Here is a 26,984-nt window from a genome sequence, read left to right as displayed (position 1 = left end):
TTAATATTAAGAAAAAGGAACGAAAGAAGTTTACTAAGATTTCTGATAACAAAAATATTTTTCGGAAGCTTGTCCGCGTTGCTGCTAATATGTCAGATTAGATCTGCATCTAGATATGTACATAGATGTTTCATTCACAAAGGAATATCAAGAACGTTGGAGATAGATTTGTGACTAAACAGCATATTAACATTATTTCGTCAATTAAAATTCTTAAACGATTTGTCAAAAACGATTTTCTAGCTTTAACCACCGCTGTTTTATTTCTCTGTTTATTTTGATTACACTGTAGTTAAAGAGAGTTAAAGCTGTTAAGTATATTCTGCGTATAACGAAGTTTCGTTGTCGTTTGAGAAATGGCCTGACAACCGTATGAGAATCCAACAAAGTGTTATCGTTATTATTTACGTTTTCAATTGCAACAACTTACTTCATATACTCAGGATCACGAAGCAATGCGTACACGTCATGGATGACGTAGATCCGTTACCAACACTAAATCAAAAATACGCGCCGCAATACATGGCAATACGGATCAAAATCGATCAATTTGGGGGAAATTATATTGGTACGACTGATAGCGAAACATATGCTAAAGTTTTATCGATTTCACAAGTGTCATTGGTGTCAACTTTGGTTATGTTGTGTTATTGTTTGATTTTTCGCGTTTTTCTACTTTTCTGCTCATGTAATCGTATCAGTTCTTTTCAGAACTATAACAGTTCTTTTTAGAACTCCAAGTTAACTGTCCTGTACCGTGGTACGTGTCGCTTGCTTGAACGTAAACATTCCACCATGCCGAAGCCCTTGCACAAAGATGTAAAGCAAATGGACGATAATTTAGTGGACTATTTTGCTAAAGAACGCGATAGCGGGGGACCTCTTTTACCACTAACAGCTGTTCAAGACGTAAGTAGGTGTATTTTATTACAATTAGTAATGCAGTCACATTGTACAGAGGGTTGCTGCTGCTCTGGGTGTATGTGTGCGAACAGTGAACTCCGTGGTACAACAAATAAAAACCGGAGAAGGTGTACATTCTCCCAAGAAATAGAGACCCCCGAACACAGCAAGTTTGTGATATTAGAACTTTGGAGCAGTGTGCTATTCGAGAATGCTTATATGGAATGGTCGAAAAAAGTATGAATTTGATGCGCACGCCTTATACATAGATACTAACGATTATTTTACAGAAATACATGTTACACGATCGCCATTAATTGATTGCTTGAAGTAGAAACATATATTTGAGGGTTCTGTAAGCTCGTTAGGAGAAATTTTACCTTCTCTATTGGGTTTCGTTATTCGCCAACCAGTGTACGGAAGCGTCTTATGGAATTACAAAATGTTGTTCATGCAAGAACCAAATTCTTACGTGAATACATGCACAATCAGCAGAACCCAAATCCTTTGCCATGTGTATATCTTGATGAAACATGGATATTTGAAAATGGTTCGGTAGTTAGGTCATTGCAAGTCGATGGTGTCAAAAGTATCAGGATGTTCAAAATAGAAGGGAAAATTTAGTAATGTGTCAGTTTCACGTTAGTTATTTATTCTTCTCACTATATTTTAGGTATATTGTATTACATGCAGGTACAAGCAATGGATTTATTGATGAAGCAGCGCTAGTATTTTCTTCTAATACCAAAAATCCAGACTATCATGGTCGAAATGAATCAACAGAATTTTCTCAAGTGGTTTCAATTGCTCATGAATCTTGAAGAACCATCACTGATTATTATAGACAATGCAAGCTACCACAGTACCCTTGCAATCAAATGTCCCAGTGGTTCATGGAAAAAAGCAGAAATTCGTGAATGCCTTTAACAACATGACATAAGTTCAGATTCACAGCTGTTAAAAACGGAACTTCTTCATTTGGTTGCACAGTAATGCATATACCATTCTCTATCGTTTCATTTAAAATATCATATTTTTCAGAAATAAACCTCCAAAAACGTATGTTGCCGTGAATTGGGCCAACAGAATGGCCATAGAGTATTGCGATTGCCGCCATATCATTGTGTGTTTAACCCTATAGAAAATATTTGGGGAATTACTACAAATTTTTATTCCAAACACATTGGGCGTGATGGTTATGGTCAAAAAATTCCGTGGAAATGTGGAAAAAAGCGTTAGCACATGTCACGCCCACAATGTGGAAAAATACTGTTGACCATATGAATAAAATAATACGGGAGTGGTGGGAACGGGAATTAGTATTTGACCGTGAAGAGATTGCGCCGTTTATAATCGACATTAATGAAGATTCAGATTATAGTTTTAGTGATTATGACAGTGAAGATTCTAATACTGCAGATGGCATTCAGCCACTGTAACATGTAGGTTATTTTCCATTACCATCCTAATTGATTGTACTGGCGGCATGTTCTGCTGATGTCTTTTATAATCACACTATCACTTCACTGGCCAAATATACAAATCACTGGTCAGACGACGACGTTGTGCAACATGCATACTTATTATTGTTTATACTTTACTTTTGTATCTATTCCATGTCAATAAAGTAACTTATTCTGTAGATGTGACGTGCCTATTGTGGCATTGAAGACGGTAAGCATATTTCTCTAACTTGAAGCCTGTCACAACTGTTCAATGCTGTCTGTTTGAGACGTATTTTAACATTCTCGTTGGTAGCTTTAAGTACAGTATGAAGCCTTGTACCACCCTCCAAGTATGTGTTTAACACCCAATTGTCAACAGTTTTTACCAGCAGTCAATGCAAAAATGAACGTTTTTAAAGCCAGTCATTCACGTTCCAACGCCGGGGTACGATTGTATTGGATACAACTGCTGTATAATTCTGCTGACAAGCAGCAGTACACACACGTTACGACCTTGCAGTTAAAAATTTGCAATCGTGGTGGCAACATGTCCGAAGAAAATGGACTTTTATACCTGCTTTCACGGTTTGTATAACGTACACTGTCCACACGATCAAATTTACATCGAATACAACACGATTGTACTGCTGCAAACAGACTTGTTCACCAACCGTCCACATCCAACCGATTTGCTTGTCGCATACACATACGTTCAAAAACACTTCAATTTCGTCATACCCTACACAATTGTACCGCGGCGTTGGAACGTGAGTGGCAGGCTTCAGTGACTAGGAATACGTGAAAGAGGTTACAGTCATGATCTTTCCTGTGCCTGAGTTTGTAATTCATAGCGTCTATGCAGCCTGCAGCATGCCCTTGTGTGCTGAAACACTGCAAGTGTAGCTTATTTCTTAACTGTTGCTTCACACTAACGGTCTTCTCATGCTATAATCATAAATAGAACAAACCAAAACAATAACAAGCCGACATGTTTGTTGACAGTTTTCAAACCGATTCATTTGTATGATAAACGTGGTAGACGCATGACGTCATACAGAGTCCGTGACGTGTACGCATTGCTTCGTGATCCTGACTATACTAATATATACAGGGTTACCATTAAGTAATACACAAAATTCATAAAAAGCGTAGCATTTGTTTTTGAAAAAAATTTAAAAACATGTCGAGCCTTTCATTTTACTCTCCATCATTTGACACTACTTGTCAAAAAATTTTACGTCAAATTTGTAAGAGTTATGACGTCATCAATGATTTTTTAGATGATAGGCTATAATTTTGATCAGATTATTTGATAAAGCTTATTATTCTACATATGAAACTGTAGCTTGATGTAGGGGATGCATAAAAAATGGAGAACATTAGTAAAAAACGAACATGATATGAACATAAAAAAATAAAATCCAAATAATTACAAATTAAAACAAAAATCTGTCAAAAAGAATCTCTTTAGTCAATTTTTTAAGTTGGTTTAATAAAATAAAGAATACTTTTTGGCTCTATGTAATCCGGTAGTTTGTAACTTATGTACAAATATGTTGTTTGTTGTAAGAATGTATAAGTTAAAATTATAGATATTTCTGGACTGTTAAAGTACACATAAAGAAGCATCCTCTACCCAGTGGTGCGATCCGCAGAAGTGCGGACCATATGAAATATATTTAAAACAGATAGCCAACGGGAAAAATGTATTTTTACTACATGCTTAACTTTAAGTTCTCAGTAGTCTCTAGTGTAGCTGTTCGAGACACTATCAGCAAACTAAAGAATATTAATTCAAAAGATTACTATAACATAAGCGTTAATATTATTAAAGCTATTAAAGACACCATCATTTCACCAATGACTAGACTAATAAATGAATGCATAAGCACCACAACATTCCCAGACACCCTCAAAATCGCTGCAGTTACACCACTGCATAAAAAAGGTAATAGAAACGACCCTACTAACTACAGACCGATCTCCCTTCTACCAGTTTTGTCTAAGATTTTAGAAAGAATGCTATACAACCAATTAAGTAACTTCCTTGAAGATGGTAATGCTCTCTCCAATAGTCAGTACAGCTTCCGAAAAGGTCGATATACAACCAAATCCACTTTTGATCGCACAAGTTTTATTGGAGATTGCCTAAAGCGCGGCAGATAATAGCATCGGTTGCTTTTTAGACTTGCCAAAAACCTTCCATTGCGTTTCCCACTCAGCATTAATAAGAAAGTTGTAGTGCTACAATTTACATCCTCTCGCTTGCAGCATGATAACATCCTACTTGGTAAATAGGTTTCAGTCAGTAAGTGGATCGGAAAAGCTACCGGTGGTACTAGGAGTGCCCCAAGGGTCAGTCCTGGGACCATTATCATTCCTCATTTACATTAACGATTTTCCCTTCTTTCTAAACACAAATACTGTACTATTTGCAGATGACTCGAACTTATTAACTAATGAAGGTTCATTCGCAGAGGCCCTAAATTGCAATGAGGAAACATAATTGAAAGCAACTCATTGGTTTACAACAAATAAACTAATCCTAAACAAAACAAAAAAACGGTTAAAGTCGCATTCACTCTAAAGAATACCGACCCACTACCCATAGACATTGTTAAAGAAATGAACTTTTTAGGGATAACACTACAATCAAAAATGAGGTTTCGTACACACGGTGGGAACCTAGCTAAGAAAATTAATACAGGAATCTTTGCTTTGAGAAATTTAAGTAGAAAGCTTCCGATGCAGACGTTAAAAAAGAGCTTATTTTGCATTATGGCATAGTAATATAAGTTATGGTATCTTAGCGTGGGGTCACTAAAGCATGATAACTAGGCTTCGGATCTTAGGTTTTTTGCCTTTTTATTTATACTTCAGGGATTGTAGCGAAATTTATATATTTATCCGAATTTAAAAAAATCTGTTTATTTAACGCCCATTTATTACTACCTAAAATGCCTAATTTACCGTTAGAGACCTAAAGTGTTAATTAAACGACCTAATTGTAAATTTTAAAAGGCTTAAAATAGGATTCCACGACCAACGAAGCGGACATGCTTGCACAATAGAGATTTTCCGTGAATGCATTGCTTTGGCTGGCAGATTGTTTAAAAATGGGTAGTAAACAACGCCCTTGAGTTTAATGGTACGGGTTGGTGTCGCCAACCGACAACGTTGGTCTGCATTTCTTTTAGATTGTAACCGGAAGGAGGTGAATCTCTGAAAAAGCATTTTATATTAGAAGTTTATTGTTAGAGATACTGAGTGTCTTTGCGTGGTGAGTGTGTTGGGGTCGGTTTTGATTTTTGTGTATACAGTAAAGAATCCTCAAAATGCCTAAGGTAATATCATCCATTAAAGATAAAATTAAATTATGGTTAGGGAATAATTTGGACACTAATTTTCAATTTCTTTCTTCAACCAAAGACAATGAGTTATTCTGCAAAATGTATGGAAAAGTTGTAAGTAAACATTTAAAATACTGAAGCTTGAATTATGTCCACATTTTTGTTTCCTAGTTTAAGTGAGAAAAAAAAATCACACTTTTAACAACACTGCAGTGGCGATGCACATAAAAAGAACAAGAATAAATCCAGTAAACAGACTTTATTAAACATTAGTTCCGACAATGATTTTACGTAATTTTGCACCGATTTATGTAGGCCATTTACCGCAGCAAATATTTCATGGGATAAAGTTAGTTGTCCTGAGTTTAAAAATTTTATGCATAAACATACAGGAAGGCATTTACCCTCAGAAAGCATTCTGAGAAAAAATTATTTACCAAAAGATTACGATATGGTGAGCACTACAATTTTTATTTAAAAACTTTTTAACATAAATTTTATAATTTACAGGTAATTAAACAATTTAGAAATTCTATTGGCAATAATGATATATGGATTAGCGTCGATGAGACGACGGACGAATTAGGAAGATACATAGCCCATTTAGTAATTGGAAAGTTATCTGCTGAAGAAGCTGGCCGTCCATTTCTACTAGTTTTGAAGCAGCTTGATAAAACTAATAGCAACACAATCTCGACAGTTATAAACGAATCCTTGGGTGTGCTATTCATAATTTTAAGCATTGAAATTATTATAATTTATTTAATTGTTAATTTGTAGCGTTATTGTGGCCAAAAGGAACTGAACGCAAAAAAGTAAAATGGTTTGTATCAGATGGTGCTTCATACATGATCAAAACTGGTACTAATTTGAAGGTGTTTTATGAAAATATAACACACTTAACATGTATGGCACATGGGTTACATTTAGTGTCTGAAACAATTAAACTGAAGTATCCAGTTGTTAATGGGATAATTAGCAATGTTAAGAAAATCTTTTTAAAAGCACCAATAAGAGTAGATTTTATAAAAACAGTTTACCAAAGACACCTCTCCCACCTGAACCTGTATTAACCAGGTGGGGCACTTGGATCCAAAAAGCATTGTTTTATGCAGAACACTTTGATGTTTTAAAACAAGTCTGTTAAAGGTATAATGTTTTTTTTTACTATCATTCTTATATTGAATATATAATAAAGAAACGTGAAATAGATTTAAAGCAGATGACCAATTGTTTATGTTTATATATTGAAACAATGTGACCATTAAAAGTTGGTTGATTAGAATATGCGGAAGGCTTTTAATGATTTTTACTCCTCAACAGGGGAGGTGACTAAAATTATTAATTTTGAACTACAATATAATAAAATAATTAACAACTTTATGTTATTAAATATTGGCGGGCGCAACATTACAGTATTCTCAAATTTTCGAAAAGAAAAAGGGTGAATCATTCCTGATTTGATCAATAAAAACGAACGCAAGATCTTTATTACAAGTCAGGTATGGTGGTACGGAGACCTGAGTAGAATTAATATGTTTTGCGAAAATTTGGATATTAAGAGGAAAAACTTAAAGCGGATTCGTACACTAGTGTGGGAGTATATTTCTGTATACTATTAAATCATTTAATTATAGAATCTTTTGAGATGATGTAATCAACTTCTTGGTGGTGATGATTAGCCAAATTTTGGTAAACGTTTGTAACGTCTACATGAAATTCCTAATATACATACAAAATTTGGCAATAATCGGTCCAGTAGTTTCGGAGATTCCATGTCTATTAAAAATCTGCATAGGCAACAGATTATGACAGGCAAACCTAAACGAGGGACCACTTTTTGCGTACTCTATGGGTCACGAAACGCCGAGAAAATATAAAAGAAGCTACTCGCCCGATGAGCCACTTCCTTTGCTTACGCTCGGGAAGTAAAAAACAATTGAAAATGCTCGGGGATCGAGTTTGAACCCGAGACTTTCATTTGCAAAGCGGGCGCTCGCTTACTTATTCCACAAGACTGGTGTGTCGAATTTCGTATTATGTATCTAAAGCAGAGTAAGAATTAAACAACAAAAATCGAAATAATGATAAACAAAATCAAGCTGGATTCATAAACCACAAGTTCAAAAATACATAATTGTATGAAATTTAAATATATTTACTACATAAAACGTTGAACTGACGTATTAAAATTATTGGTGGGGATCATTACATATTTTGATTGGACCACGAGTCCTGTTTTAACCGATGTCTGTACTTTGTCGTTCTTGGAATTAGGGGTTTAAGCTTTTATTTAAAATGTTATTTTTATGTACATAATCAGTACCTACTGCATTTTTACGCTGTATTTAATTTTTCCTTAAGATATGAATTACTTGCATTTCTGTAATCTTCATTCTTTGAATGCCGCTTTTAACGCTCGGGATGCAGGAAATGTTAGATTTTTCCTGGTTAGTCTTAAATACTGAAAAAGTTGCCAAACTTAAGCTAACTCAATATCAGTTTTCATTAAAATAATAATTTGCAAAGTGTATTTTAGTATTTTTTTACGCTTGGAAGTTAACCTTGCCACTGCATGGTTTTTAAAACCAACCCCGTTTTGGTAAACCTTACAAAATAAAAACCTTTATTTCTATAATTATAACGAGGTTTTAATTTATGCTTATAGAAAAGAAATATATTTCACTGTCTCTTCCAGGGATCGTGGTTTGCAATTTATAATGGCCACAGCAACCTGCACGTCGACATACATCGCCACTAACAACACCACCATTTATCAGCCTTGAAACATTTGTCTTATGGATTTCTTACTTCTTATTGTCGGAAGATTTTATTTAGTTGTTCCACAGTTATTTTTCGAGGCAAAAGGATTACGATAAGACAGTAGGTCCTCTAACTACCAAAAATTTATATTTGCCAAACACTTCAAAATGTAGTTGTTTCCTTTTATACAAGAAAATGTAGGGAAAAATGCAAGTGTTGTATTAGTCCATACTGTTGTGCATAATTCAAATTTGACAGAGTTGTCCAAAAGCGTTAAATTTATTATACGAAAAAGTTAGGTTATGTTGTACCTTTCCGCGTAGTCAGCTGCCATCGATTAACTTTTAGATTTGTTTGTAAAAAAATTACACCGTGTTTTCGAAAATATGTTTTTTATTTCATTCTTTAAATGACCATTTCAACGAAGTAAGTAAATACGTATTTAATTGGGTTTTAGAAATTAACTCAGGTAAGGTATCGGGGTGTTTTATATTTTCACATTTACAGGCAGCATTTTAAGTAATCTATAATATGTGGGATAAGTAATTAAAACTTGTTTATGAGCGGGTAAACCAACGAGCAATTTACGCGACATTACCCCATAAAAAACTTCTAATAAGCTTCCCTTTAAATTCCGCGTTTGGTTTATGCAAACATCACATTTCATATTTAATGCGCTGTATATTTATGGATGATAACATCAACTCGGCATTTACAAAACAGAATTCAGATTTGCGTGTTCCGATTTTCCACTTTGACTATGCAACAGCTGTGTGTAGCATTCAGGGATAAAACGTTTTTTACAAAAAGTCAGATTTTGAATGAGGTATTAAATACGACAAACTCAACTGAAGAACGTTCGTAGCAATATTTTGTTTGTGGCAACAAACACAAACACAAAGGTATAAATATCGTAGAAGGCAGTTATTAAAAGTGTCATGTTATGTTACATTTTCAGATGTTTTCACGTTGTTGATTTCCTTCTCTGGAAGTATCAGAGAGTGATTTAAACATGCCTCTGGCGAAACAGGAAAGAGTCTTTTTATACAAGTTTCAGATGGATTTGTGTTTATAATGCATACACAACTGATCAAAACACGTACAACATTTCGGTCATAACATTAATTAAAAAGTTTAATCTTTTTAAAATCAATTTCAAACAATTCTGTTGTGCTGTGGTTTCCTTGTTGAAGCTGATGCGAGAAACAATACAATCTGACACTAACTGACATGACAAAATTTTCCCCTGAACACGTTCTACAGTTTTAAACTTGCTAACGTTTAATCTAGACTTCAGCCAAGTTCGTAACTTTGGAGAATCAACAAATAAAAAACTCTAACGATACTCGCGTTCACCCATTCTGATATAATCGCTGCTGTTTAGAATAAAGAATAAATTTAGATAAGTGTAGTGTAGCTTCATTTAAATTTTAGCCCTTATCTTAAGCCCAATGATACAAATCACTTGAGTTTAACAATGTCTGGCTTTATCGCGCTTTCTTCCGAAGAAGAGGTTTATTTTGGAAATTCAAACTAATCAAGACTGAATAGTGGTATTGAATTTGGTCACTTTATACACGTCCAAAAATAAGCTGACGTTAATTATATTTCTCATTTCGGCATACTAACTTAGTTGTATGACGAGGAGGCAAAAATGGCGCAGTCAGTGGTTTAGGTCAGTCATTATTATTAATCTTGATTTTCGTTTTTCACCAGACCTGGGGTTACTGAATATATTTGTAACTTTTTGCTGAGACTTTATCTAAGGCTTATCCAGTAGAGAAAAATTGACAAACATCTATTATTATTTGTTCCAAGAAATTTCCCCACGTTATTTACAACTTGCTATTAACCTTTATTTAATGCGTAACTGCGTTCCCTACTCGATTTTTCTTCTAGAAAAGCGAGTAAGAGAATAGTGGATTTATTTCATTTTCTTAATTGATAAAATTTCATCCGGCGAGTACGTCGTAAATTTATTTTGTGTTCACTTCTTTTAACAAATTAATTAATCTGAAAGTAAATGTAGCCCGTAACCAGTGAAGCACTACAAGGTTGTATTAGTCTCAGTAGAGTTCTTCTCAACATCAATTTAATGAAATTTTAAGAGAAAAAACCTTCCACTTGTAAGTTAGCATCTTCGGGCTCACATCACAATAATTCTCGAAGTTGATTATAGCGTCGTAAAAATTTTATTAATGCAGTCCGTACCGGAGGTGCTTAACTGATCTCGCTCGGGTTAGAGTTATAGAGCAGAAGGGACCCGGATTATGCCGAATTATCTCACCTGGAGATAGAGGCAAGTTCCGAGAACGGATGTGCTCTGAATATTTCACTTTAATCAGGAAAAGCTGAGAGATGCGCTTGCAGTGTTAGCTTTGTAGAACATTCGGCCGATATGTGTAGAAATTCCGGTGTTTGCTTTTGAAATAAAAAGATCTGTTTCGAAGCAGTTGGTAAAATGAAAAAGTGAGAAAAAAGTTTGTCTTTTTGTAAATGGATTAACTTGTGGATGTGAAACTTAATATTTAAAAGGTGAGAGGATTACATAGGGGTAAGTAAGCTCTAGCAATAGCAGAAACAACGTCTTGTTAAATTTGTGCATCCAGAACCATGCAATGCATTGTGCAAAATCCCTCAGTAATGTACAGTAACCGCAATCTCACTGCCGTGTTTATTATTCAGTGATATTCCTTACTGCCTCAGTGATATAGTTGGAAGTAGAATTGTTGGCAAATTCCACTCACTTGTACCACAGCAGAATTTACTCTTAAATCCTACAATTTATTAATGTAGTAGTATAGAGCAGTACTCGTTTCTCGCTTTGAAAGTGAGTTAGAAACGTGACATTTTTGCTAAGTTTGAACAACTTATATAAATCTTTCAGGGGCAAATATTGTATTTTTAAAATTACCACTTCGTAACACTCTTTGTGTCTTCATATTAGATAAAACTGATGAACAACACATTTTAAGATGAATTTTTTTTATTTAATCTGTTTTTCAGAAATTCCTCTATCTGTCGTGTGGTAAATCTGAGCTGTGAATGTCATAACATGAGTTTAACGCGTTTAGAAACTAAAATCAATTACCGCAGTGTGACTTCTGTCTAAAACATAACCGTGAAGAAGCTTTTCAGCTATCAGCGATACTTTTTGTCATTTGATTCTTGTTTTGTATGATCAGTTTTATTGTCAATACCTATTTTTTACAATATTACAAACCACTTTTTTAACTTTGTGAAAAAGTTTAATATTGTATTCTTATTATCACTTTGGATTTTCGGATATTTCTTATGAAATAATAAACTAAAGTATTAAGAAAATATACCATTTTCGAAACTGCTCACGGGGAAAAGCTAAAAGTCGGGAAAAAGGATATTAAATTTTTTTTTAATATTTCAGTTTATTAATTATTTCATGAAGAACAGCCGGAAGCTTAAAGTAAATACCTAAGAGAACCTTGAAATTCTATGCTTTTGTTGTTTTACCAAATCAGTTTTAATGTTATTTGTTTCAATTTACATGGAACAAATTGGTCTAAATTTTTTTTAAAACTTTTTATAAACTTTTTATAAACTTTGTTGACGAAGTAGTAGTCAAATATTTTTTACGTCTTATAAAAATTGTACTAAATAACACATAATACTAATTTAATTTTAGCCGACCTTGGCAAATTTGGATCATTTTCTGTATAAACATGTACTATTAAGAATATCCAAACATTTTACACTAGAATATTGTTCTGGTTCGTCTAATAACCACAAATGAAAAATTCAGACGTTTATTTGCAGTAAATATAAAGCATTTCTTGTCAGAAAAAATATCAGTATCATCCAGTAAGTAAAGTATTTTACTTGTAAATAAGATTCATTTTTTCTTTATTGGGTTGGTACCTCACAAGCCACTTCCTGAAACCTTTACAGCAATTAAGTAAATGACTGTCTTACTTTTTATTGATTTCACCATTTTAGGACAAAGTCGCCTTTGAGAAAAATCGGTAGAAGGTTATTTCGAAAGAACTTCTCCCGTTTCAGAAGTACAGTTCTACAAATTCCGCTTTTTGAAATAAAAATTTGATTTTTCGGTTTTTGTTTTGTGACAACTTCAATAACTTCGGTTGTTTGTGTTTAGTACATCGAAAAGGTCTCACGATTAGCACGTACGAGTAGAAATTTGTTTAATTAAGCCACAATAGACCAAATGTTCTGAATATTATTGTCATAATTCGGGCGCATTCCCAGTTCTTCAAGAAAAAACGGTGACTCTTCTTAATTTGATCAATAAAAAATTAGGGAGTGATTAACTGTATTAAATTTGTTTTCATATAATGACAAGCAAGACGTGCTTCCGACTAGTTTCAATCGCCGGAGCTTAGATTTTCTGATCTGATGCTGTATCACTGCGCCACGTTTGATGTTACGCAGTATCTTACTATGTGTCTAAAGAACAAGACGGATTGAACAATAAGTACATGTAATAATAATAAAAAAATCAATATAGATTCATAAACCACCAATACCGGAGTATTTCATGAAATTTAGGTATGTTATCAAATTGTTGGTGGGAATGATTAACCAAATTCTGGTTAGCATTTTACCATCTACTTGATATTTCTAATGTACATACAAAATTTGACAACAATCGGTCCAGTGGTTTTGGAGATTATCTGCCTAATAAAAATCCGGACAGACGGCAGACAGCCAGACAGACAAACAGAAATGGGAGACAATTTTTTCGTACTCTTGGGGTCATGACACGTCTAGAAGAAATGAAAGTAGCAGTCGCGCGATGAACTCGGATTATAATACTTCCTTAGCTTTGGAAGTTTCTGAAAAAACGGTCGCAAATATTAAGAAAAAGGGCTTCCAACAAAATAAAAATTATAATGAAAACATGTCTTAAAAATTAAATACCAAAAATTAAAGTAGGTACTCGAAAACTTAAAACATGTATGCTAAGCAAAAACATATATTACAATGGCACCAGTTGTGTAGATGTAGATGGTAAGTAAAACGCTAACCAATATTTGGCTAATCATCCCCACGTGTTCACCAAAATTTACATTAGTAAATCTTATTTTTATAAAAAAACATACTCCTGCACACCGTCTAGAGTTTTTACCCCACAGATCCAGATTTTTGAGAAAAAAAGTCCAAATTAAAAAAAAAAACATTTACAACTTAACTATAAACTTGCAAAACCGAATGCTCTGAAAACATGCTTCTTAAGATTATTATCATAAGTATGGTAAATCGTTAATCAAATTTTTTTCGTTTATGCCTGCTAAAAAATGATCACATTATTTTAGAGCTTTGGCTAACAAATTATCTTTAAATTTGATAGAATTACATACTCCTGCATGGGTGATTTATGTATCCGTGCTGAGCTTCTGCCCTTGGCGTTCAGATTTTTTTGAAAAAAATGAAAATTATATATTTACGTATTACAATAATTTAACTTTGAAATGCTATGTAATCTTACAGTTATTTTAAGCTTACTGGAAGCATGGTAAATCGTTAATCAAAATTTATCCGTCAACCTACAATTTTGCCGAATAAATGATTTTCAAATTTGTGAGTTTTTGGGAAAATAACAAAGCGTGGTTAATTAATTAAGCAGTCCTCTCCTCTGCGTTAACGAAACAAAATCAGTCAAACGTCATATTCTTTTAAAAGATAAACACTTGAAGTTAAGCATGTACTGAGAAATTGAGAATATCTATATATTTTATGTTTCATAGGTAGGGGCTGCGGTTGTGTTATTTATGTCAGTGGTTTTTATTATATAAAGATTGTCACAAAGCGAAAATCGCAACATCAAACTTTATAACTTTGTAAGGAGGCGGTATTTGCCGGACTATACCTCAAGGCCGAGGAAAGTTCAGTCGAAATAGCCTTCAACCAATTTTTCTTATTTAGTTGCCTCAGAAATTAGTGTGAAAGCATGCATTTTAAGTGGAGTAGAGCTAGCACTAGGAAGATATACTTAATGGAATTACAGGATTAAAACTAAACTATGTATACATATTAAGAAAAAGAAGCCGAATATTATGCCCCACCCACCCACCCTGATCTCAATTGTGATTATTTATTCGTTGTGAGACCTTAATTACAAAATCCATATTTCTGTATAAGAAATTACCAAGTATAACATGTTTGAGGTATTATCGTATTGTTGAAAATAGACTATTTTGAGAAAAGGAAATGAATGTATATTCCTAATATTCTCTTTAAAGTAAAAGGAAATATCGAAACTTTTAATATGCACAACTTAATTTTTCTGTAAAATTGTAGCGTAAATCAGTAGACCTGACAACTCTGGTGACATAGCTGGACAAAATTTTAACCTCAAATTCAACATTTGATATTCTAGTAAGTATAAAAACCTAAATATCTTACGGAAAGAAAGTCAAAAGATAAGCCCCACCCACCCACCAACCCCCATCTCACCCGCTTACATCACATATAGATGTAAAAATCTAACCAAATTTGTTTTAGCGCTCCCACCAACAATTCGATGACGTCATCTGGAAATTGTGCTTCGTAAATCTTTTGTAATGTAAGAAGGATTCAAATGTACTTTATTTTGTAAACATGGATACCAGAAGTGGGATTTGGTTGACTGGACCTTATTGATATGCATTGTGTCACCCTTTTTTAACAATTAGGCCATAAATTATAAATTAACGTCATCAATACTTGGTAGTGGTAGTGATAAAGGTGAGCTATTTTGATCTAACTTACTGGCGCCCTAGAGACTCAATATTTAGACAATAAATACTAGTTAAAGTACCTTTTCTATTCTAATGGCATGAAACTGAATAAAAATGACTGTCATACTGGCTTTAGAATTTACAGTAGTTAATATTTAACGTTAATAAATTTGAGTAATAAGAATAAGCACTACAGTCAGTGGTTTGACAATAGTAGAAATCATACAAATAAATATTATCTGTTTTCATTTTAAAGATCTGCCAATCTTATTCACCCGGGCTGACATTAAACTTAAAGTTTTGTTTTCTTTTTTAGAAGTTTATTTGAGACGATGTAAAGCGACGCGAAAACTTGTTTCCTTGTAGCGAATGAAAGGCAGCATCATGTCCTGAGATACATTCAAAATTAACTTAAAAATATTAAACAACAAAAGAGTTACGCCGGAAACTTACCAAACTTCCGGTTACCAACTTAGATTAACCAAACATGCCAAAATAAATTTGTGCACTTCTTAAATCTCAAAAAGTTTCCGTAAGACGGTTGTACAGGGTTTTTATAAATAATTCTAAGGGCGTAGTTGGCCATGAATTCTTGTTATCCCAATGGGACAATCGTAAACGGAGAGAGTATGTGTTGTAACCGCTTGTAAGCAAGAATATCTGGCGAAATACCCTGATTTGCATATTCAAAAAACGTAATTACCGGTAGTGTCAACAAAGGCAAATCTTCTGGAAGACGTTCAGTATCTGAGGAAGTTGTTGATGATTTGAGACGACTCGAGCAGATTCTGTAAACATCTTTGGCAAGATTGTCGTGCGTCTTTGTGCATTTAACACATAAAGTGATAGGCGGCACGCTTCCATGACCTACTTCGATCGAGTTCCTACCGGTAGAAATGGATAAGAAATAAAATGTGCGGCTTAATATAGTGATAATAATAATAATTGTTGTAATTCGAATTTTTTAAACTTTAAATGTTGTGGTTGCAATAAATTATTTTTTTTAAATAGTAATTTTTTAGATGAAATTGGGAATGTAAGTAATATTCAGTTTCAGAAGTAATGAGTTTCAAAATCTTGAATATGACATGGTTTTTAATACTAAAAATTATTGTAACAGTTATTCTTTATTCTCAAATAGAATATTTTTACAAAATAATTGTTCTTGGGGAGAAAATTCTCAATATTGAACACTTTCCGGGTTTTAGTAATTTACATTTTCCCCTAAATTTGAGAGACTTATGCTTACGCCAACAATAGTCTCCCAACGGAATGTTTCTTTTGATACATTATATAATCACTGAAAAAGCTCTTCACGCATTACAAAGTCACGTAGGAGAAAGCTTCCATTCTCAACAGGAAATAAGTATATTTTCTGAAACGTTAGTCAATTGCAAATTTGTTAAGCAAATGTCGTCCCACACTATTTAAACTTAAGTGAAAATTCCTGAACTTATTTTACAATAAAATTTCTCTCATTAAAGGTAAAGCGTTGTCAAAGCCATCCTAAAATAAACAAAAAGATAACAGACAGAATAATCGTGACTCTTCACTTCACTGTTACAGAAGTTACATAGTTCTGCATCAATAATTATAGCTCCTTTATTCATAAACAAGTTTCCACAACCTAGCTCAAATAATAAACTTTATTCGTCCATGCCAAACCCCACAACACTGTTTGCTTTAAGTGAGTTATAAAGTAAATACTGAATTACTCTCCAAAACTTAGTCCCTACTTTAAACTTAGATAAGCAAAACCTCCCTTCATTTAAGCCATATAAGTCACGTTGTTCATACAAAATTAAAACATCCCCAAATCTGCCGCCGTCAATATTTATTTTCGATTTCGCATCTTTGGGGGTCTTTGTGCCAAAAAGGCACGTTCAAGCCGAGCTTCTTTCCGGATGAAGTGGGTTTTAATTTACACAGAGATCTTCCAATTTACTTGAGTAAATAAGATACAACATCGGGATTGAAGTATGTAGGCGCAGTCTCCGGAGGCTATTTTCGTCCGCATCTTCTTCCACCTGTTATTTTCACACTTGTATTGTCAAACAAGTATAAGTATCCCGATGTTGCCGCTAATCTGCATCCGTTCGGGGACAAATAAAGTTTCCGGTCCACTAGGATCCCGAATTTGTCACCTCGCCCGTCAACTATTTAAATCCCTCGTCTACGCCCGGACTCGGAATAATTTATAAGGTAGTGATGCTTACCAGATATCAGCCCTAAGGCGGCTGTGAACACCACCACCGCTGGCAGCATGGCGTTGGGCCGCTTCTAGAACAAAGAACAGGGTCAGTGTGTGCGAAGGATACAAAATAAATATAAAAGTTTATCGGTTCTATCTTATCGATGATCTCTTAAGATGTAATAAATTGTGTTATGATACTGTGGAAAAACTATTTACGTTTCGATGGAAAAGATTTCGATTCAGAGTTGGCTTTGATTGCCGTCTTCAAACAGCATTACCTTGGTTGAGAAAACAACATGAATAATACACGATGCCTTAATGTAACATACTAAGAAGACAAACTAGTCATATTATAGGTAAACACTGAAACAACTACCAAGACACGTGTTTGTTCTAAAATTTTACCGGCATTTATCCAATTAGAAATTATCCCAAAAAAATGTTAATAAAATATAGATGTTACCAGTAGCGGCTCGTGGTCTTTCCGTTAGGGGAGGCAACATTTTCGTTTCAAAATCAGCAGGTATTAATTAACATGTTCGCAATTACTTTTGTAAAAAGACAGATTCTTATCCGTTTTTATGAAAACAATACAAATAACTGTGAGTCAGTAACATATTTCCACCCTTTTCGAACAAAAAAACATTTAATTGCTTCACACAATCCAACGAGAATGTGTAAAGACTACAGAATTTGCTTTATTAGCATAAATTTTAATTCATATGATCTAGGGCTGATTTAAATATATTAATCAATTAAGTAATAAAGTTCTGCTCAAATCTGGGATGAGAGGTTCCTAAATCTTTGACATACAACTGTTCGTCGTAAGAAAACCGTGCTTAAATATTTAAACTTTATAAGAAATTCTACAATATCGTTAGAGAATTAGAGATTCTTAGTTCCTATCAGCATTGCAAGATTGGCATTTTCATGGTCCTAATGTTTTCAAGTTTTAAGTTTTAATACATAACCTTGGCAATGCACATGCAGTGAACACCTTTTCTCGCGTCTAATTAATGCACAACTAAATGCACGCTAAATGCATTCAGCATCCTTGTTCAGCATTGTGCAGTTTCACTGTGAGATTAAAAAATTCGATCCGATTGGCTTAAGGACGGTAGGCGTTGGTGCCTCCGCTGGCGCTTTGATAAAGCACTGCTGACTATTGTCTTTCTCAAAAACATATTAGCACCACTGACTAATCATACTGAAGATATCCGTCTATCTGAGGCATGCCTCCGTCTGAAGTTGGCCTACACGGTGATGATCAGCGCTTATTCCTGTCGAAAGCGCGTACTTCAAAATATGTTACCAAGACGCGTTTTAATAAATCACAGTGTTCTATAATAGTATATTATTAGCCAAGGTTGCAGAGCCAAGCATTCTAGACCGAGCGCAAATTAGAACCCGAGACGCGCAGCGTCGAGGGCTCTACGTGCGAGGTCTAGAAGTTGCTTTGCAACCGTGGTTAATATACTATTTTTTTCACTAGTAGAAACCATAAGACAATAAACTGAAAAATAAACGTTCAATTTTTTGACGCAACATGATTTTGTTTTGATTTCTAATCAAACTTGATCTAAATCTTCAACACAAAGAAAACCGTTTATACTTGTCGCTGAGTTAATCATTTTATCTTCTACCGTCTACCAACTACCATGCGTATACTCAAGTAATGTTTGTAGCACACATTTGTTCATTTTTTAAGAAATAATCACATCAAACATTGCTTACATAACCTCAATTTTTCTTTTTGAACCCGTGGTAGCAAAAGTTGAATTTGCTACCACTAAATGAGTCGACATTTGCATGCGTCCAGGCTGCTAGTGAAAAAAAGTTATTTGCTATATCTTTAAAATATATTTGAAGTTGAGAGATATTAAAACAAAAACTAATAGTCAATTTTTCCAGGGGAGGCACTGCCTCCCCTGCCTCCCCTGACGAGCCGCCACTGGATGTTACGTTTTTTGTTAGAAGGACGTCATTTTTGATTAAGAGTTACGCTATAATAATAAAATTGGAGGACCTAATATGTTGGTGGGCGGCCATACATATTTATAAAATTTTCATAAACATTTTATTAGAAAAACCTGAAGTTCTTCAGCTTCTTGAAGTTTGTAACTATTTTACTTCACATCTTGCGCTTTTTTACACATATCTACAATTTTGTGTCACATATCAATAATGGAGTAGCAAGATTATACTATACGTTGTTAATAAAAATAAATACATAAATTAGTTTTCGCACACTATAAAAATATAATCAATTCATATTACATGGATGATATGTAAAAAAAATATATACCTATAAGTAAATATATAGGCATCTGGCCTTTAAAATTACACTGAAGAGCTTACCTTCGAACCTACAGACTGGTTGATTTGAAAGTACGTTAAGATTATCGTGAAGATAATAACATATATCTATCAAAATTTGTTTATTAATATCTGCAAAACATTAATTAACGCTATCAACGTGAAATTTGATTCTTTAAATCTCACCCTAAACTACGTAAGACACTAACAAGTGATCACTCGATCCACAGGACACTGTTTCAAGAAAGTTAATCAGGTCGTCTGAAAAAAATATTTAAAAAATGTTTATTAAAACATGGCAGCGTTTTGACAATGTTCTATAACTAATGTGTTAAAAAAAATAACTGTGATTATTCCAGAAATTGGCCTACTGATTTTTCTAAAATTCTGCGAAAACAGTAAAAATATGATTAGTATCACACTGTACATATAAAATATAGAATAAGTTGATGACGTCTTCAAAGACATTAACTACAATTTTATTTTAATTCAAGTTATAGCGACGCCGTTGACGTTATTATTAATTACTATATATACAGGGTGGTTTAGAGCAATACTGCATAATTTAAAGGTTACGGCAAAAAATAAGTAAAAAGTTCTAGTAAAAATATTACCATTTATTCATAGCGTCTAAAAATTTAACGAAACTTTACCAAGGTGTTATAGCAAGAATTGTTTTCGAATAATTAACCAAGATAAAAAGTCATTTTGATAATTCACGAAATTTTAAGATGCTCTAATAGGTAAAATGCTTATCAAAATTTGTCAAATCACCCCCACCAACAATCTGATGACGTCCCTTTAAAATTTTGTACATTAAACATTACTGCTAACTTCCGACCGAAGGAAAGCAAAATTAAACATTATGTAAATTTTATAAAAGAATACAGCTCCTACACATGGGGTTTATGAATGCGCTTTGATTTTTACAAAAATGTTTGTGCAATATTTGCCGAGTATATCATATAATCAATATCTCGCACACGTACAGACAAGCAGGCCTTGATAGAATAACCTAAAGAGCAAACTTTCAGCAACTTGAGCTGTGCTCGTATCCCATTCTCGTAGATATTTTTTTTTAGTTATAGTGGCTATCAGAAAAAAATAAAATTTTGCAAAATCATATTTTAACATTTTTCGAAGAAATAAATTCCGACCTAATTCACCATTACAATTATACAATAGTGCTCTGATTCACAGTATTTACAGGGTGAGTTATTAAGTGTGCGTTTCTTAATATCTTCTTAATTGTAAGAGACTAAAAAGTCAGTACCATAGTTTATTTGTCTTTGAGCTGCTAGAATTATTTTCAGCTATAAAGAGTGTATTATTTTAGAACCGCAACATACAATTTAGTGTTTTTTTTTTACTGAGTACCCTATATACAAAATTATATTTACATGATATTATTGGCCCCTATTAAGTATACTTTGCTTTAGAACTTCGAATGCGACGTTTCCAGGTTATATATTACAGTTTTCAACAAGCCATATCTCAATTTTTTCAAGTAGAACTCTATGTTTTATTACTGCATACTGCTTTCTTTTATTTTGATAAATTTTTTTTTTCGTAATCTACACCATAAAGAATTTTTTTATTAATTTTTTGGGACTTTCGAAATCCCCGTAAGTACATAACGTCCTGAAGAGTTAATCCGCCATTTTCCAGACACCCGGTATAATTAATGAGATGTAAGGGAAAACACATGTAATTACGTATTCTGTATATAAAATTAATTTAGTTACCCCTGGAAGTAAGGCGAACTATCAGATAAATCAGAATTGGAAAGTAATAACTAGAGCTGTGCGGTCGAAATTTATTTACCCCCACTATCGGCCCACAGTGCCGATCGCTACAGCCTTGCCTTGATCGCTTCTCGCTTTTCAGTTGTGGATTATTTTTGATAATTCACACAAATAGTTTTATTGTCAACGAGACGGACACCTGAACATTATTAAAATTATTATTACTCTTATTTCGTGAATATGGATTTTAAAATCATCAACGGACATGCCGTTAACATTATTTTTCGCGTAATTTTCTTCGCGATACATAACGTCGGTTGCAAGCCTCTGGCCTGCCGGAGTGGGGGTCAATTCGCAGCGTTTAAATTTCGACCGCACAGCTCTAGTAATAACTAACTAATAACCAGAGTTAGGTAATAGTAGTCTTTGTCTGTGTAGTCTCAACCTCAGTTGCGTTTGATGCAATTTAGGGTTTATCTGATCAAGATCATCACGAAAATTGTGATGATGAACAATTATTTTTAATTTTTAAAACATTTTAGCATCGTATAACTAAGAAAAACCTATAAAAAGTAGTAATTCATATTAAGAATTGCCGAAGTGGTAGGCCACGACTGCAATACAATACGCTGGCGATCAGACGGCAATAAGCATCACTTCCGCGATGCCGAAGTCTGCTAATAATACTTGAAATGCATGCAGTAATGATTTTTCTGCAAAAGTGAGGAAAGTTTGGAGCAAAGTTTTAGATTTATTTAATTCCGAATGTTTCAATATATTATTTCTATCACCACTAATATTAATGTTACATCAGGGAATATATCAATAATAGTTGCGAACAGTAAAAGTTGTATTTTATTAACTGCTGATAGTATGAGTTATGGCTTGAGCTGTGCATTAAAAAAGAGTTTAAATCTTGGTTTAACGATATTGATAGATAGTCTTGTAAAAACTCATTGTGAACTAAAATGATGAGTCTGTACTACGAAATCGATACTTTTTAAATTCAGTTATTTTATTCACCGTTCTGAGCAACACATGAGTATTTATTAAAAACAGTGCATTGGGGCTTGTCATCGACAATTTAAATGGTTGAATTTAGTGACACGAAACAAAGTAGAAAAGTAAAATCAAGTAAAAAGGTTAATTGTCTTCAAATAGTTTTAAAATATTTAGTCATTTAAATACATATTTATATAATTTCAACAGGGTTCGGCAAGATCGAAATTATAGATAGTTTCTTAACTCGTTCCCTACGGTTTTTGTCCCTTAATAGGACATAAAGTGTTCTTTATTACACCACTACACAAGTGTTTCCACGTCTTATGGCTTTAAATATGGCTGTAGTTAAAATAGCTTAGCTATTGTTAAACATAGTGTTTGGTACATTACTCTGTCATAAAACGAGTTTATCATCATCACATAATAGCAGTTAACATGCCGGAGACTCATAATTTATAGCAACTAAATTTTTGAAAACAGAAGTGGTAGACGCGTTCCTTAAACTGCAATGTAGCAATAAAAATGAAAATTTAATTATCACTACATCTACAAATTTTATTTCTTAAGAAAGTATTGTAATAGAAACAATTCAACAAATGGCTACTTTCAGGATGTCTCGACGTATGGTGACCCCGGGAATACGAAAGAGTAGGTCTCGCTTTTTCGTCTGTCTGTGCTCTATCGTCTGTCTGTCTGCGTCGATTTTTATTTGTCAAATCATGACTACCAAAAATGTTATGATGTCACTTCAAAATTTTACATATATAGTTAATGCTACTTAACTTTTGTATAAGAACATAGACCTGTAGGTGTTTGTCGTTTATGATTTTTATTAAAAAAATCGAGTTGAAAAAAATGTCAAAGATTTGCTAATGCAGTACAAATAAAATAATAATTTATTCATTAATATTCAAATCGTAGCTCGTTAATCTTAAGTGTAAAGATTGTGACTCAAGGAACATGAACAAACAAATAAAAAATACATTTAGCACGCTAACCAGAATTAAAAGTAATATTTGAAGGAACGCAGAACCACTGCAGATTAACTGTTTTAGTGTTTGCTTAGAGCTCTCGTACTTTTCTCGGCTTTATTACCCGCTATAAATCATTCTTATTTAATTTATTCCTAAAATAATTAGCCAAAATTCCAACATTACTTCGTTATCCCAGCCCTAATATTTAGCAACTTATTTCAAGAAAACATGCAACACGTTTCCCGACAAACCGGCCATCTTCCCAGCCCTCACCAAAAACAGCAGTAAAAACCAACTGAATGTGAAGGTGAGGTCTGATAATCCTTTTAAAACCCCGTTTCATTTCAGCAAAGCCACCACTGAATGCCACTGGTAAATTAATAGTCTAAGGGTTTAAACTTCAGTAAACAAAAACAAATTTCAAACTGAAGTCGAGAATCAACAACAAAAAGAATTTTTTCGGTAAAAAAACAATTCACGGTTCCATGCTGAAAGTTATAAATTACAGCTGACCGTTCCAGGTCTCAGATTAAATCGAAAAAAGACGAGCAAATCCGATCGAGAGGCCTTCTGAATCTGCACCGAAGCAGATTGAGTCCAACTGACATATTTTCGCGACGGTTCTGTTTATTTTCGTGGTCACAGCGTGTCGTGGGACGCATACAAATGCGTCGATATGGACTTTTTAAACTGGTTCTCCTCACCCTTGGGAACGTATCAACAGATGTCCTTCGGAATTGTCCGGGGGATTTACCCGGAGCGCTTCTGACAGGCGAGAATGACGAATTGGTTTGGGCCGGATCTTCGGTCAGAGCTTAAGGCTTTGTTTATTAAAACGTTTCGGCATAAATCGATATTTAGAGAAAAATACGATTTTAACGGACTGCGACTTTTATCTCCCTAATTCCATACGATGTTTTTAAATTAGTTGGTGAAAATCAATTTAAAAAGTAATCGGTTACTCCAATATTTTTTTTTAATTTACATAGTACTTAAAATACATATTCGGTTTTTAATTCCACTGAGTGGTTTCTTCCTAAGTCAACTGACTTTGCAGCTAATAGATAAAAAACGTGAAATTTATAATGTCGTATAGTTCAGCTAAAGATATAATGCGGTAATGGCTTAACTGTTACACAATGAGGGGAGTAATCCGCTTACCTGGTCAAGACCTTCTCTTATTGTAAGAACAATAATAATTGAAAAATATTGCAGTACGGTATGTGGCCTACCTATTTATCTGTTTAACGTCATGTTGCAAGTGCAACGGTTTGCGTCAACTGAAAAATTAACTAGCACTAAGTGACTAGAGCCGAGGTTTCTATGAATGGGTGGCGTCATTATTTTAGTTAAGCTTGGCTGCAGCGACGATGGCGATCAATCTTGGGCGGTGTGAACAGTTAGCAGTGGTTGCTTATGGATACGGGTTGAACAGCTGTGGCGGTTTTACGTTGTGGGGTTTTCTGCATTTTATATTTAGAATTTTATTTCGTTAAGTTGATCGTGAACATTGAAGCTACATGTAGCAACTTTTTCCAGTTAAAATTAAGAACAAATTGTGTGAAGAATGGCACATTATTTCACTCGTCCTCTGAAACACGACCAATACTCGGTGCATGTCAAAGCATAATTTTTCATAACCAAAAGAAGTCTTTTATATAATCTTTTAATTTACATATTATGCAATTCGTTAGTTTTCTGGTGGATTTAAAATCGCCGGAAGACAAACGTATTATTATCATGAAGGAAATAGCGAATCTTTGGAGAACAAAAAATAGATTCCAATTTAAAGTTGTTTAATTTTGATTAAAATTTATTTTAATTAATTAAAGCACGATTAAGCATTTTCTCCATTCTTCTATTAAATTTAAATTTTTACTTCGCGAGTGCCAGTTAAGGAAGTATCGTAACAGGGTCTATCCGGCGAATGGCTACTTTCACATTTCCTCGACGTTTCATGACCCCTAGAGTATGAAAAAATAGGTCTTCCATTTCCGTCTGTGTGTCGCCTGTTATCTGTATCGATTTGTATTGGGCAGATGATTTCTAACGGATACAGTAGTATTATATTAATCTTAGTATAGAACTACTTGTATACCAATAGAAGAGGAACACAATAGATCGAGCGTGTAGCTCAGTTGGTTAGGTCATATTTATCCTAGAACACGAAGGTCGCAATTCCGATCACGTCGCAGGTTCAATCTCCGCATGGGTCACTTTATTTCTCCTACATTTTGATGTTATTATCAATGTTCTTTTTTTAAACCACAGGCTTTGATTGATTGTACTATCGCTGGTTAATATTTTGTCCTGTCGGGGACCCATAATTAAGAGGAGCTTGGTATGTAAGGGTTGCCCTTTTACAATATTCTTATAGTGAACCAAGGACTATACTGGTTTTACGACTTTGATTCCTTCGCTACCATGGTCAACGAATACTACACCTTATAAAGTGCAAATTTACGACACCATCCTTAAATTACATAGACGCTCATTTTTACATTTGGTTTATTTTTAACCCTATTACTTGAAAAGGTTGTTTGTTAGCAAACTAGGGCTTGGAAAAGTCAATATCGTAAAATCAGTATATTCCTTGGCACACTATACGTCTTACATTCATTGAAAAACTATAGAAAATACGATATCTGTTATTTTAAACTTTGTTATAAATGTTCGATAAACTATTGGTAAAAATATATATGTACTCATCACAGAAGCTAAGTCACATTTAGATTTTCAAGTAAATAAATAAAAATATTTATTTTTCATCAAGTATACTAGGAAGAATGTGGTTAAAATGTAAATATATATAATGAAAAAATAATTACAACGATAGATTTTTATTAAAACCAGATCAAACCACAACATTTAAAAAAAATATATATATATATAAATTGATTTTTTAGGTTATTTTTTCAGGATGGCAGTCAATAGTAAAAGAAATCAAACCTTTCTTTCTTGTTCAAGCTTTCGAGACTTCCTTTGTCTCGTCATCAGGAACGCTGTAAAATTCTTTATTGAAAAAACAAGAAAATTAGATTGCGGTACTTACAAAAATTTAGGTTAACTTAAATTTGAACATTGGCACTATAACAATTTTCTTCTTTTTTCAATAAAGAATTTTACAGCGTTCCTGATGAAGAGACAAAGGAAGTCTCGAAAGCTTGAACAAGAAAGAAAGGTTTCATTTCTTTTACTATTGACTGCCATCCTGAAAAAATAACCTAAAAAATCAATTTATTACTATCTCAGTCGATAACCTCAATATTATATATATATTTTGTTCTAATTTAAAACAGTAAGTTAATAATAAATACAGCATTTGCTGCAATTTTTCAAGAAATTTGAAAAAAAGAAAGTAAGAATATTCCAATTAATAATTCTTTTACTCGAAGTATTGTAATCGAGTTCATTGAGGACGACTGCTTACTTTGATGTTTTCTCGACGTTCCCTTGCCTCTAGAGCATGAAAAAATAGGTCTCCCGTTTCCGTCTGTCCGTCTGCCTGTCTGGTTATCTCTCTCTCTCTCTCTCTCCGTCTCTTTCTGTGCCATCAGTCCGGACACAACCTCAGAAACT

The 26,984-nt window shown here is 33.7% G+C and overlaps 1 protein-coding gene and 1 long non-coding RNA gene across 3 annotated transcripts in view; one reads left to right on the top strand and one right to left on the bottom strand.

Moving 5' to 3' along the window:
* The window catches only part of LOC135132006 (Ig-like and fibronectin type-III domain-containing protein 1), a 313,291-nt gene that overhangs the window by 91,451 nt on the left and 194,856 nt on the right, over positions 1-26,984 (bottom strand). Inside the window, exon 4 of the mRNA XM_064059917.1 lies at positions 17,391-17,454. Within this exon, the coding sequence (XP_063915987.1) occupies positions 17,391-17,439 (49 nt within the window). The 5' untranslated portion in view covers positions 17,440-17,454. The remainder of the gene's footprint in view (positions 1-17,390; positions 17,455-26,984) is intronic.
* On the top strand, positions 534-2,545 carry LOC135132921 (uncharacterized). 2 transcript variants are annotated; one of them, XR_010281109.1, is made up of 5 exons: positions 534-909; positions 959-1,140; positions 1,194-1,544; positions 1,597-1,892; positions 1,945-2,545. It is a non-coding gene; the product is annotated as an uncharacterized LOC135132921 (long non-coding RNA). The 2 variants fall into 2 exon arrangements; XR_010281108.1 differs by having other exon boundaries at positions 1,194-1,892.

This window comes from Zophobas morio, unplaced genomic scaffold, assembly GCF_036711695.1.
Source record: "Zophobas morio isolate AGI-343-1 ecotype UQ-CSIRO unplaced genomic scaffold, CSIRO_AGI_Zmor_V1 ptg000021l, whole genome shotgun sequence".
Taxonomy (NCBI): Eukaryota; Metazoa; Arthropoda; class Insecta; order Coleoptera; family Tenebrionidae; genus Zophobas; species Zophobas morio.
Note: the sequence above shows the minus strand (reverse complement) of the source record. Positions and strands in the feature narration are given on the sequence as shown.